The 12738-nt window shown below is 45.0% G+C and overlaps 1 protein-coding gene across 3 annotated transcripts in view; it reads right to left on the bottom strand.

Moving 5' to 3' along the window:
* Positions 1 to 12375, bottom strand: part of Vav3 (vav 3 oncogene) — a 345230-nt gene extending 332855 nt beyond the window's left edge. Inside the window, exon 1 of one of the 3 annotated variants that reach the window (XM_006501820.4) lies at positions 11598 to 12375. In XM_006501820.4, the coding sequence (XP_006501883.1) occupies positions 11598 to 11801 (204 nt within the window). In that variant the 5' untranslated portion in view covers positions 11802 to 12375. The remainder of the gene's footprint in view (positions 1 to 11597) is intronic. The other 2 variants (NM_020505.2, NM_001378987.1) reach the window with 2 other exon arrangements.
* Between the last annotated feature and the right edge of the window lie 363 nt (positions 12376 to 12738).

Genomic DNA, 12738 nt, shown 5'->3' with positions numbered 1-12738 from the left:
TTCCCTTTGAGTGCTCAGGATCATCCGCAAAGTCTAATAGTCAGCAGACAACTTGATAGTTTAATTAATCAACTCACAGACGCTGGTTACGATGAAGACCAAACGGAAATCAGGTAACCCCAAAACTACCATCACCACAGACGTTTATTTTTAAATATATGTTCAATGCAAAACCATAGACTGTTATGTCCTTTTTGCAGAGCACGCCTTGCTATTGGCACACACTTTGTCAGACATTTCCTCATGCAGATCACCAGATAGCCTACAGAGTTTGGCAGCAGGAATGGGAAATTTTGCTGAATTTGGAAGTAGGACAGTTGGACTCAAATCTTGTCTTCACCACTTCCTGTCAGGATGATCTTGAAAAAAAAACCCTTCAACCTGGTGCACATCTCCATTTCCTCCTCTGTAGAGCAGTGATAAGATCATCTTCTTCCTGCCTTACAGACAAGAGGCTGGGGAGAGAAGGCAGAGGTGGGAGGAAACAATGGACAACCAACTATGCAACCAAGCCTTGTAATGCATTGTTTAATTCTCACCTCAGCCCTGCAAAGCCCTGTTTCACTACTTCTTGCTCATCACAAGAGGTCACTGGGAGTCAAAAGGAAAGTAACTTTCTCAAGGTCATCCATTGGAATTCAGCCACTTCTGCTTAACCCCCTGATCTTCACAAAACCATAATGTTTTCGAAGTGAGACAGCCTCTCTTGTGGCTGATACTGTTCTAAATCTATTGGTGGAGACAAAGGGAAACACTCGCTGACTAAGGTCACAGAGTATGTCAGAGGCAAGGATGGAAAGAGAAGCCAGCTTTCCCAATCCCTGACCTTTCGAAGCCTTTCACTTAACCACACTGCCCCCCAGGACTCAGGAAAAGACACAGAGAGATGCGTGGCTCATTTATCCAGACCAGCTGTTCCAAGTCTATTTTAAGATGAGCACTTTGAAAATCATGGAAGGTTGGTATCAAGTGTATCATTAAATATTCCATATTAATTGACCCTTTAGAGAATTCCCATGTGAGCAGCACATGCTGTTAGCTTCCTATTATGGAAGCAGCTCAAAGGCCAACTTCTGCAGCACATACTTTGAAAGGACACTCAGACAGCAGGCCCAAACACAATTCTAATGTGTTTTTATTTTTTCATGAGAATCAAAAGCAATGACATTTTGTTGATCATGGTTCTGTCCCCTAAATGCCAAAGGCAAAACAAAGCCAAAATATAGACTAGATTGGCCATAGCGCTATGTAAAGTCTGTCGTCATGAGCACTGTGGGGGTTTGAGAGAAGGCCTTTACAGGGCCTGTAGAATAGCTACACACTGCACATAATGGCTAATAATGGGCATATGGATTAATAAGTATAGCTACAACACAGAAGAACCATGTCATGACATTCATTTAAAGCAGTGGAGCTCCTGACTTCCAGGTAAGTACATATAAGCATACTTAACTCCAGACTCAGCATTAAACCATATACTCTGGCCCAGCTGTCACAAAGCACAGTATTAACTGGCCCACATTAATTTCGTACATTTTCCTATATAGTTTTATTCATATATTCTCAGAATGCCCGTCAAATACCTGCCAAATAGGTGACCCTACTTTACCCTGAATAGTGTGGTAAACGGTATCGAATCATCCAAATGCAGCATTGGATATCTCAAACCAACATGACAGTTCAGTGTCTGACAAGCACAGAGTGTCATTAACAACATCTGCAGGCCAATCAGAGGACACTCCAGTGAGGTCGCATCACAGACAGCAATGCAGGGAGGAAGGGAAGACCTCTCTCCATTTGATGTGTAGCCATGCCAACAGCCTTAGTGTGAGAATTGGGTTCACATTAAATGTTCTCACTCAAACCTTGACTCCTCTACGAACCACTTCTCTGTACACATTACCAATCCTCTCTTGGCCTCAGAGTGACCATCACTCAGAGTGTCTGTCTCTTTGAATAAGAAAATGTGACAGGTGCCTCCTAAGTGAGACTTAGAAGCCTTGGGCAGGCTTCTGAGGAAGTGGTGGTGATGGTTATTGTAAAATGTCTCTGCATCTAGTGTGCACTTGCGGCCAGTCACAGACATAGTTCACTCAGGCAGAATGCTTTTTGGTTAGGTCTATTTTAGAGAATAAGAGAGTTCAAGAAATAGCAGGTTCCCATCACTTTCAAAAAGTCTACTCAGTTGCAAAGAAGGATACTATTGTCTGCAATGATCATCAATGGCACTGGGTGGGTTGTTACCTGAGGTTTATAATAACAAAGGCGGAGCTGAATATGTCATAGAATTCATAGAGTTATCTTTGAAAGGACAGTAAACAACGAGTTACCATTTTCAACCCATTAATGAATTTTTCTTTACGTATGCATGTCTGTTAATTGTGAGTCCTTCTGTCAAAATCCAATCACACATTATCAGTAAGTTAGTCTATGGCAGGCTCAAGCCAAGTCACAGTGTGGCAGGGAGATGAACAAGAAAGAAAAGATTAACCTGCAAACCAAGGGCATGTTGCACTGACCTATGCACACCAGGTTATAGCACAAAGCAGCATGTACTCGGCCATGCCTGAAAAGGGACTCAGGAAAGACCCCTGACCCAGATATAGCTGTCTCTTGTGAGACTATGCCGGGGCCTAGCAAACACAGAAGTGGATGCTCACAGTCAGCTATTGGATGGGTCACATGGCCCCCAATGGAGAAGCTAGAGAAAGTACCCAAGGAGCTAAAGGGATCTGCAACCCTATAGGTGGAACAACAATATGAACTAACCAGTACCCCGGAGCTCTTGTCTCTAGCTGCATATGTATCAAAAGATGGCCTAGTCGGCCATCACTGGAAAGAGAGGCCCATTGGACTTGCAAACTTTACATGTCCCAGTACAGGGGAACTCCAGGGCCAAAAAGTGGGAGTGGGTGGGTAGGGGAGTGGGGTGGAGGGTATGAGGGACTTTTGGTATAGCATTGGAAATGTAAACGAGGAAAATATCTAATTAAAAAATAATGACCCCTGACTCAAAAGAACACTGGGCCAAACCTTCACACAAATGAGAAAGAACTCTGGAAGCAGAGTAAATGACACCCAAATTTGCACACTGACATTTAAAAGCTCAGATCATCCATGAAAGCCTAAAAGAGTCAGGAGTACCATGTGGGGAGCCTTACAAGATGGAACAGGACCAGACCATGGGTGCTTATATACTCTCAAAGGATTCTGGAGTTAATCTGAGGCCCATCAGGAACCATCAAAACAGCTGGAGGAAATTCAGCAGCCACTTATCTTCCCAGTGGTACAGGTCAAACCGAGAGTTGCTCTTCACTGTAGTCAGTGCTCATCAGCATAGCTTACGTGATTTTCACCTTAAAAGTATACCCTGAATCAAGTAACGGAAATAACACGTGTGCTTGCAAATGGAAGGATACAGAAGAGAACTGATGATAAAGGAGAGTCTGAGGAAGGGTAGAAGAGGATTTTTCTTTGTTTCTTTCTTTTCCCCATGAGGACTAGTCATTCATCATTGAAACCATCACGTCATGGTACAAAAGAGAACGTGCCACCCATAGGCACGCAGGCAGGCATGGCACACAGGCAGGCATGGCACGCAGGCAGGCATGGCACGCAGGCAGGCATGGCACGCAGGCAGGCATGGCACACAGGCAGGCATGGCACACAGGCAGGCATGGCACGCAGGCAGGCATGGCACGCAGGCAGGCATGGCAGCTGTAGAGAACCCTCCTCTGATGTTGCCTCTTTTCTGCAGACCAGGAGGCAACAGCGTCAGTTCAAAGGAATGATGGAGGAGAAGGAAGTGACAGAGGCTACATGAAAGGGAAGAAAATGCACTCAGGGGTCATCTTGGACAGTCAGAAAATAAATGACTAGAACAGCTCTCAAATGTTTAGTGTCAAAACTCCTTTACATTCTTTAAAACACTGACTACTGAGATCTGTTAGCAGCTTGTGTTTGTGGCGGTCACATATCTACCAATGTTTGACATACTCATTCAAAACTGAGAGCTCTTCATACACAAGTCTATCAGGAGTTACAGCAATAGCATCAGTAATATGCAGCCTTCAGAAAACTCCAGTGGGAAGAATCTATATTAATATTATAAATGGGGGTCAGAATTAAGGAACTCAGAAAGGCCTCTCTGAAACTGCCCGGAGTCCCAGGTTTTGTGGAAACCTAGTCTAGATCATCAGAATTGCCACAATAGGGTAGATGACAGCACTCACGTGAGGTTTGGGGACCATGAACTTCACATAAGAAGAGTCCCTGGGGTATGGTTCTTTTCTGTCACCTTTAGCAGCTCCATTGTAGGTGGGAAATAAGCAACAGTGGATGTAGCCAGAGTTCTGTTTACCCAGAGGAACATGATAAATACGTGAAGCCAGGAAAGTATTCGGAAGGGTCTGGAAAGTGAGCTGTGTAGGAAGGAAGCAAAGCCATGACAGCAGTGAGGAGGTGGAAGAGGCAAAGAGTTCAAAAGATCGCTGGATTTTAGGTATTAGCAGAATAAGCCAGAAAGAACGGGGTAGTGACAGAGTGGGAAGCTTGAAACTGAGACACCGGAGGGGAACTGGTAAGAAACCAGTTCAACATCCCAAACTGAACGTGACCTTTTCCAGCCTCCCAAGCCTCAAACTGGGGGTCAAGCCAGGTCAGATCCACCCCGAACACATTCAGAGGTCCCAAGGGCCTGTCCATTGCAGGTCTTACCTACGTCTCTAGGTTTCTACATCCCTCTCCAGTCTTCTACTCACCCTCCCCACCCCCCTTTTTCTGGCCTCACCCTCTCTTGACCCAGCTCTACCCACACCCTGTCCATGCCCAGTATTGCCACAGCTAATACATCCTGACTGTTGTTAAGTTTTCTACCATGTCCACCCTTCACCCAGGAAAAGACCATCACAACGGAAGCAGATATAAGCGGCCAATGCAAATACGGAGTCCATAGTGATAAATTAACACCATGAGCGTCATAAGATGATCCAGGGAAGAGAATGTGATTGAATATAACTAAGGTGAAAATTCGAACATGCCACAAGAATGTATAGATAAAAGGAGCTGGCAAAGAAAACTGGGCAGGAATAAGAACCATAGGAGAAGAGAAGAGAGCATCAAGGGAAGAAGAAGGCAGCGGTCAGGTCTGCCAAAGAACTTATGAAAAATGATGAAAATAGGGGAGATCTAGGGATTCATACATTGCATAAATTTCATCTGCATAACAAATTCTCCATATGTGTGTGTGTGTGTGTGTGTGTGTATACAGACCTATACCTATATATATACATATGTGTGTGTGTGTGTGTATGTATATATATATATATATATATATATATATATATATATATATATATATATATATGAGAGAGAGAGAGAGAGGGAGAGAGAGAGAGAGAGAGAGAGAGAGAGAGAGAGAGAGAAGTACTCTCAGTGTTCTCAACCATGACATCCACAGGATTGTAGCTTCACAGATAAAGCCTTCACTTCTAAAAAACCCTGACTGAGCCACCAACTAGACCATGCGAGCAAGTGTGTGAAGTGTGGTACCCATGTCACATGAGAAGGCAATGATCAGCATCAGCATGGACGTCACAGTTACAGAGGAAGATGATCCAGAAGAACCATTTAACAGATAAAAAGGTAGCTGGCTTCTGGGAAGATAAAATAATGGCATTATCCTGAGTGAAATTAGAAGTGTAACCAAGACACAGTTCTTCTTGGACAATGAGCGCATTGTGTCCCTCCATTCTCTTTAACCTAATAATCTGTATACACCACCACTTTATGTGGGAGACAGAAAGTACAGACATGTAATACACACAGCGATACAATTATAGGGTTGCTTGTTAAATATATGGTTATGTGCAAAAGAAATAAAGTTCTTTCTGTAACTCTAACAGAGACATAAAAATGGCGCTGAGTATCAGCGGGTTGGAACGTTAACCCTGGGTACCACAATCAGTCATTTTTTTAACAAAAGCCACATCACTAATTCTCTACTTACAGGAGATAAATGTAGAAATGAAGGAAACTGTGGAAAGCGGTAGCTCTTGAGTTGAAATGGTATTCAGAAGAAAACCTTTAGGAACATACTGAATTTATATTATTTATGTTCACTCACAGGCAAATACCTTTGCACACATATGCACATACAGATACAAGAATAGTATAGCATACAACTGGCGTAACTTTTTATGTTTTGTTTTTTGATTTTGAGACAAGGTTTCATATAGCCAAGTCTGGCCTTGAACTCCTGATCTTCCTGCCTTCAGTCCCCAAATGCTGGGACGATATGTCTACACCACAATACCGGGCTTAAAATCTGTATAAATCCAAAGGTGTTTTTTTAGTGAATATAAAACAAACTCTCTATATACTAAGAAAATAATTTCTTTTTCAATCCTTTTTCTCTACTAGCCACTACCTCAGTTTCCTACTCGCTTTTTAACAAAATTAACCTCAAAGAAACATTTACATCTAGGATCCTGTCCTCTCTTAATCTCTCCTCTCCTCTCCTCCATATGCTGTTTGCCTTCCAGACTATCAAATTTCTCTTTTGTCAAGGTCACCAAGGAACTATAGACTATGCAAATCAATATTCTATCCTGAGTCCTCCCTTCCCTTGATCTATCAGCAGCACTGGACACATCAGATCACTCCGGCCCCCTATTCTCTTAGAACCTCACACCATGGGTTACCTCCTGACCCAAGGTCACCCCTCTTGGCTCTCCTCCAGGACACAAATCCCTAACCTTCACTCAGATTTTGTGTCCTCCTTCACCCCCATTCAATAGATGCTGTCATCCAACCTCGTTCTTTCAGATGTTTCCTGTACTTTGGAGGCTCCAAAATCCATATCTACATCTTCCACCTCTCCAATCACCTGCTCAGTCTCTTCCTCTGGGTGGCTACTGGACGCTGAAGCATGCCAGCTTCTGATCTTCCTCTCTTTCTTTCTCATATTTCCAAACACTATTCTTTCTCTACATCTCTCTGTCTCTGCAAATGGCAGCTCTATGATTCCAGCAGCTCAGACCAGACTCTTGGAGTCACCGATGAGTCCCATCTTCTTCTCATACCCTCCCAGCGGAGCACACCAAATGCCAAATGGTCTCTACCCTCCAAATGCACGCAGAGCCGTGACATTTCCTCCTATTCCATCCTCCCTCTCCTCTGACTTCCCTGGCCTTCTTGATAGTCTAGTATGCCTGGAGCTGATTGTCTCAGGGCCTTCCCATTTGTATACCCTCTGCTGAGAATATTCTTTTGGTTGGGTTTGGTTTCAGACACCTACATTCCTACATTCCCTAGCTCCCTTCAGGTTTCTGCCTAATTATTGCCTTCTTGGAGAAGGCTCTCTTACATAATCTACCTTCTCTGAAATGACATTTCTCTCTGTTCTCTCAGGTAGCTTTGGATGGCCTCGCTGAACATTATATCACACGGTCATCTATTTCTTTATGGTCTGTCCAGGGACCATGAGCATCCCTTTAAGGCAAAGACTCTGTGGCATTTGTTAGTGCTTTAAGTAAGTAACCTAGACTTATTGTTTGTGAGAATAAATAACTATTTGTTGGTGGAACTATTCAAGGATGAATAATTCATCTTAAGACAATTCCAAGTTTCTCCAGACTATATATAACAGTCATAAACCTCACTAAATATAAGAATACCATTCCAAGGCAGAGGGTGGCCCAAATAAATAAAATAATATTTCTGAAATAATCTTAACAATTACAAATCTTTGATTAGTTTTATATATTGAGGAAGCTCTTCTTAGTCACTAAGAATGTCATTAAGCCAGTAGGCCCATCCCCTTTTTGCAAGGGCACAATGATCAACAGAGCTCCTCAATGAACCACTAATGTACATTATGTCCCGGCCAGAGTACTGCTTGTGATGAAAAACAAATCTAATAGACACAGATACAAAAGTACTGGATTTTCAGTAGTCATCAGAAATCTACTTAACTTTATATTAATCTTTATAATAGACCACGTTAAATATAAAACAAACATGGCACTTACTTTTTGTTTTGTTTTGTTTTGTTTTGTTTTAGCCAAGATTTGCCTGAAACTCACTACTTAACCAAGCGTGACTTTTAAATCTCTGTCCCCACTGCTTGCAACTTCTAAGGGTCAAGCCCTCTGGTAACAGGCATGTGCTATCAAATCCATGTAACCTCCCTAAGCCATTATGAATGACAGTAAAATCCACATTAGTATTTCCTAAGTATTCACTTCTTATTGATGATCATCACCTTATCAAGATGGTGACACCAGAAAGATGCTGTGGTCCACAACTAGGAAGAACAATAAGCAAGAGGGGCAGGACCTCCTTTGTGTTTCTGTTTTGAGGAAGATTAAGCTAACTTATGAATCCTGCAATATTCAACCCTATAATTAAACAATCATTATTTACAGTGTTATTTGTGTTTTAATGCAAACATGACAGAAGGCTAAACTAACACCTCACTCACTGGAATAAACACCCTTATTAAAAAGGCTGCTCCTTTTTTAGCCTCCTACGGAAAAATACACACACACACACACGCACACGTGCGCGCGCGCACACACACACACACACACACACAGTAAGCAAAATGGCAAATAAATCCCCCTTTTGGCATTTGTCAAAACATTTCTGAATAACCAAAACTCTCAGGTACGATCTTCTAGTTATTTCCCACTCTGGAAGCTCATGTGTCATAAGGAAATAATATATTTCAAATAATTATCTTCAACAGAAGAAAAGTCAAGCATAGAAAGACTGACTCTTGGAAATAGCAAAAACAAAACGAAAAGAGTACGAGGAAGAGCATCTCTAACTTCAGAAGAACGAGTTCTGCTGGGATGCAGGCCACCGTTAGCAAAGTGCATTTGGGAGCTGGAACGATAAGCAGAGGAAAACGTGGTTCTATAAAAGGTAGTTGATGCAACTTATGGGAGAAAGCCAAGCAAACCCTTCCTGAAGAGGTGGGGACCTGGAGGGAGTCAGGGAACAGGGACAGTGGGTGCTTAGAAAGAAATGAGAACGCCCCAGGACAGGAGACACCATGCACACCAGGGCTAGAGCTTCTTCCTCCCTCATGCTCTATGAAGACAGCCGATGGGGACGGAAACTCATAACCAGGAACAGCCAGGGCCCTTCCCAAGGGAGTTACATGAGGCAGAAATATTTACAGATGCTAGCACAAAGGAACCTGTAGGTCTTTGTGATTTAAATTTTTAACTGTATCCTAATACCCTAAAATAACATTTTAGGTAATCTTGCTAATAATGAACATTTACTACATATGTGCTGAGTATTGTGGGCATGTTATATGACACCTTATTTCACAAAAGCACTTATTAAGTCTCCCTTAATGATATAATGAAAGTCTATATTATGCAAATGTATATACCTAGCTCTTAACCTCTCTGTAGTGGGGCCAAAACAGAGATAAAAGCAGATGCCCCACACTTAGGACTAGCTTTTCAGGACCATGTTTGAGAAGAAGCCCTCTCCCCAAGTTCATCACAAGAGAAATCACTGAGTTTGGAACCAGAGAGCTCAGAGATGGACTGACTTAAAAACTCAAAAGAAAAATCTAATGAAGAGTCAGTTCACTGCCCTACTTACCTCACTATAATCTGGTGGTTTATTGATATCAGTGTAATAATTCCTTAAGGGCAACTAACTATCTTGATATGTTCACTGTGGTGGCCTCAGTAGGAAATAGAATTCTTAGAGAATCATGCCCTGCTCCTTTTCATCAATGATGCTTATAATGACCTTCAGTCATCAAACTGATTACATTATAGATAATGCATTTTAAGAGAAGAAAGAGGAGAATCCACTTGACAAGATCCCATGCACTGTCAGCAGTCAAATAAAGACTTGAATGTCAAAGAATGCCCAGCTATCCAAAAAGGAAGGAAGGAAGGAAGGAAGGAAGGAAGGAAGGAAGGAAGGAAGGAAGGAAGGCAGGCAGGCAGTTAGAAAAGGAAAGGAAGGAAGGAAAAAAGAAAGAAGAGAGAAATTTGATTATTAAGAACACTTTGATGAGTAACTGCTGAAAGTTCCAGAAACTAAACTTCGAGGAAATATGCACAGCACGTGGCATCAAAGCACAAGACTTCATGCTGCTACTGAGACTACTGATCAAATGGAACTGGAGATCTAACAAGTGACTCCTGTGCGTGGCACAACCTTACTCCTAACAGTTAACTCAGACAGTACAGAAACAACCACTGAAGCCCTCCACAGGACTATCTATGGTTGCCACAATTGTGGGCAAGTCCACAGAATTAGCAATCACCCATCATTCAGGTTTCTAAGAGAGTCTAAAATAATTGATCCTTATTGTAAACACATATGGCACTCAATACTTATATATCTGCTTTTTTTTTTCCTTGGAGACTGCTTACCAACAGGGGACACAGAATTTGAAGTGAGGATCGACCCTGATGAAATACTGACAACCAGGGCAGAGTGTGGGAGTTCCTGCTTTAATTATGAGATTATTAAACTGCATAAGATCACTTTTTTCTGCAAGGACACAGCTCTGGGTAAGTGGTAAGTCTCTGAATCATACAGGGCTAGTGCTAAAATATGTCACTAAAAGGTCTCTTTCCTTCCCCTTTTAAGTTGAAACATTTCTTTTTCTTTTCGTGTGCATGTGCGTGTGCGTGTGAAAGAGAAAATAGAAGTTCTGAGTTGTGTTGAACATCCTTTTAACAGAAACTTTCCGACCGGCCCAAAAAATAAGCAGCACTGGGCTGCATGTGGCTTTTTGAGCTGTCTCTGAGGAACCCACTGCTTTCTGTGCCTTCCAGGACTGGATTTTAATCAGAACCCTCAAAGAGGTATCTCCAAGCTAAGGCCACAGAAGCCCAAGTGCCTCCAAGCTACCTGATCGCAAGACCCAATGAAAAAAAGCAGAGTCTCCAGCAAAACTTCTCACTTCCTGCCACCGGTGAGGGAGGCTGGGCTGGCTCCCCTTACGTTTTCAGACAAGCTATAAACACAACCTTCCAGTTTGCTAACAGGCCACGGGCTTAGGGGGCGGGGTGGGGAACTTCAGGAAGGCTCTCTGTGTCCCTCTTGGTTTATTTCCTCTGAGCAGATAACGGTACCAAACGCCCTCCACTTCCTAGAGTCCTCATCTATGGCACAGTTCCTCTTTCCAGAACGTGAGGACCAAATGAAAGCAAAAAATAAGTCAAAGCAAAATTAACCCCACCGCTTCATCTCATCCCTTCTCATTGTTATTTTAGAGCCGACTCCCTCTTTGTTATCACACACACACACACACACACACACACACACGGGGGGGGGGGGCAGAAAGGTGAAACGCGCCCTAGGATAACTTATTTCTTCCCGCCTCCCAGAAACCTTTAGGATTCCATACACCATCTCCCGACGCAAGGCTTTATTAGTTCTGCTTAGAAGCTAAGTCATTTCAAGGCAAGTGAGGAAAAGCCCCCAAGCTGAGAACTGAGAGGCAGGGCAAAGCGGAGCGCACCTAGATGTTTGCATTTACACAAAGAAATTATCCGGATGATTAATGGGAGCCTCTGACGGGCAGCGGGGTCGCGGGGTGGCCTCCATACCTGGGACATCTGGGGCCTCAGGTTGATCTCCTTCAGATTGATGGAGTGTGGCCGCAGGTTGTTGAGCAGCTGGCAGAGCAGGACTCCATCGCGAAGGGTCTGCGCCAGGTCGAACACCTGCGCCGAGTCCCAGGTCACCCGATGGTTGGGGGGCAGCACCTTGCTGTGGATGAGCCACTGAGCGCACTGCTTCCACGGCTCCATGTCCGACGGCTCCCGGACCCGGCCCGGCCGGGGCGGGCAGCGACTCTGAGGTGGCCGCCGCGGAGCGTCAGAGCCCCGCCGACGCCAGTCGCGCTGATGGCCCCTGGTTCGCTTTGCCTTTCTGGAGCGGGCGCCGCTGCCGGCGGCTCGGGGACGCCGCGTGGGACTCGCCTCGGGTCCCCGCCCGGATGCGCCGCGGCCCGGCCGCCGCTGCAGCAGCGAGTGCCGCGCGCTCTCGGTGCGCCCCGGCCGGCTCCGCTGAGCACTGGCTTCCGACTGGCGAGCCTGGCGCCCCGCGACTGAGCATGCCCAGCGCGCCTGGCCGGTCTGTGCGGTCCGCGAGTCCCCGGAGGCGCGGGTGCGAGCGTGCCCGCCGCCCTGGCTGGGGGTCCGGGGCTGAGGGCGGGGCGGCTGGGGGGAGGAGCGGGCCGAGTTGGGGCGGCGGCCACAAAGGGGATCCCGGCGCCCCCGCCCGCCCGTGAACCCTCGGATGAGTGGAGCTTGCACAACCCCGGGGCGTCCAGGGATTAGCCCATCGGCGCGGCTTCCTAGGAAGTGTGGCTGAACACTGAGATTCGCAGGGGTGTCCCCGGGGACACCCTGAACAATGAATGCGATTTAAATTAAGAGGGTCTCAGAGGAGCCAAGGCTTAACTGGGACACAGGGAGCCTGGAGAAATGAGATGTGCACTACGCGCAGCTGGAGAACGCAGCATGGAAAGTTTGTGATCGGCCCCTGGTCCCGCCTCCTCCAGGTCCATCCTCAGCCCCTTCCTGAAAGTCAGTTTCTTCTGAGAATGTTTTGACACCTTGAAAGTGCGTGACGTGGGGACAATTGCAGCTTCAGCCTAGGTAGAGGGAAAGAAGTAGGTTTTGCATATCTCCCAGGCTTGGAACTGTTCACTAAAGCAGTCCAGCGCCTTTTGCTGATCTTCAA

The sequence above is a fragment of the Mus musculus genome, chromosome 3 (assembly GCF_000001635.26).
Source record: "Mus musculus strain C57BL/6J chromosome 3, GRCm38.p6 C57BL/6J".
Lineage (NCBI taxonomy): Eukaryota > Metazoa > Chordata > Mammalia > Rodentia > Muridae > Mus > Mus musculus.
This window is presented reverse-complemented; position numbering and strand designations above follow the sequence as displayed.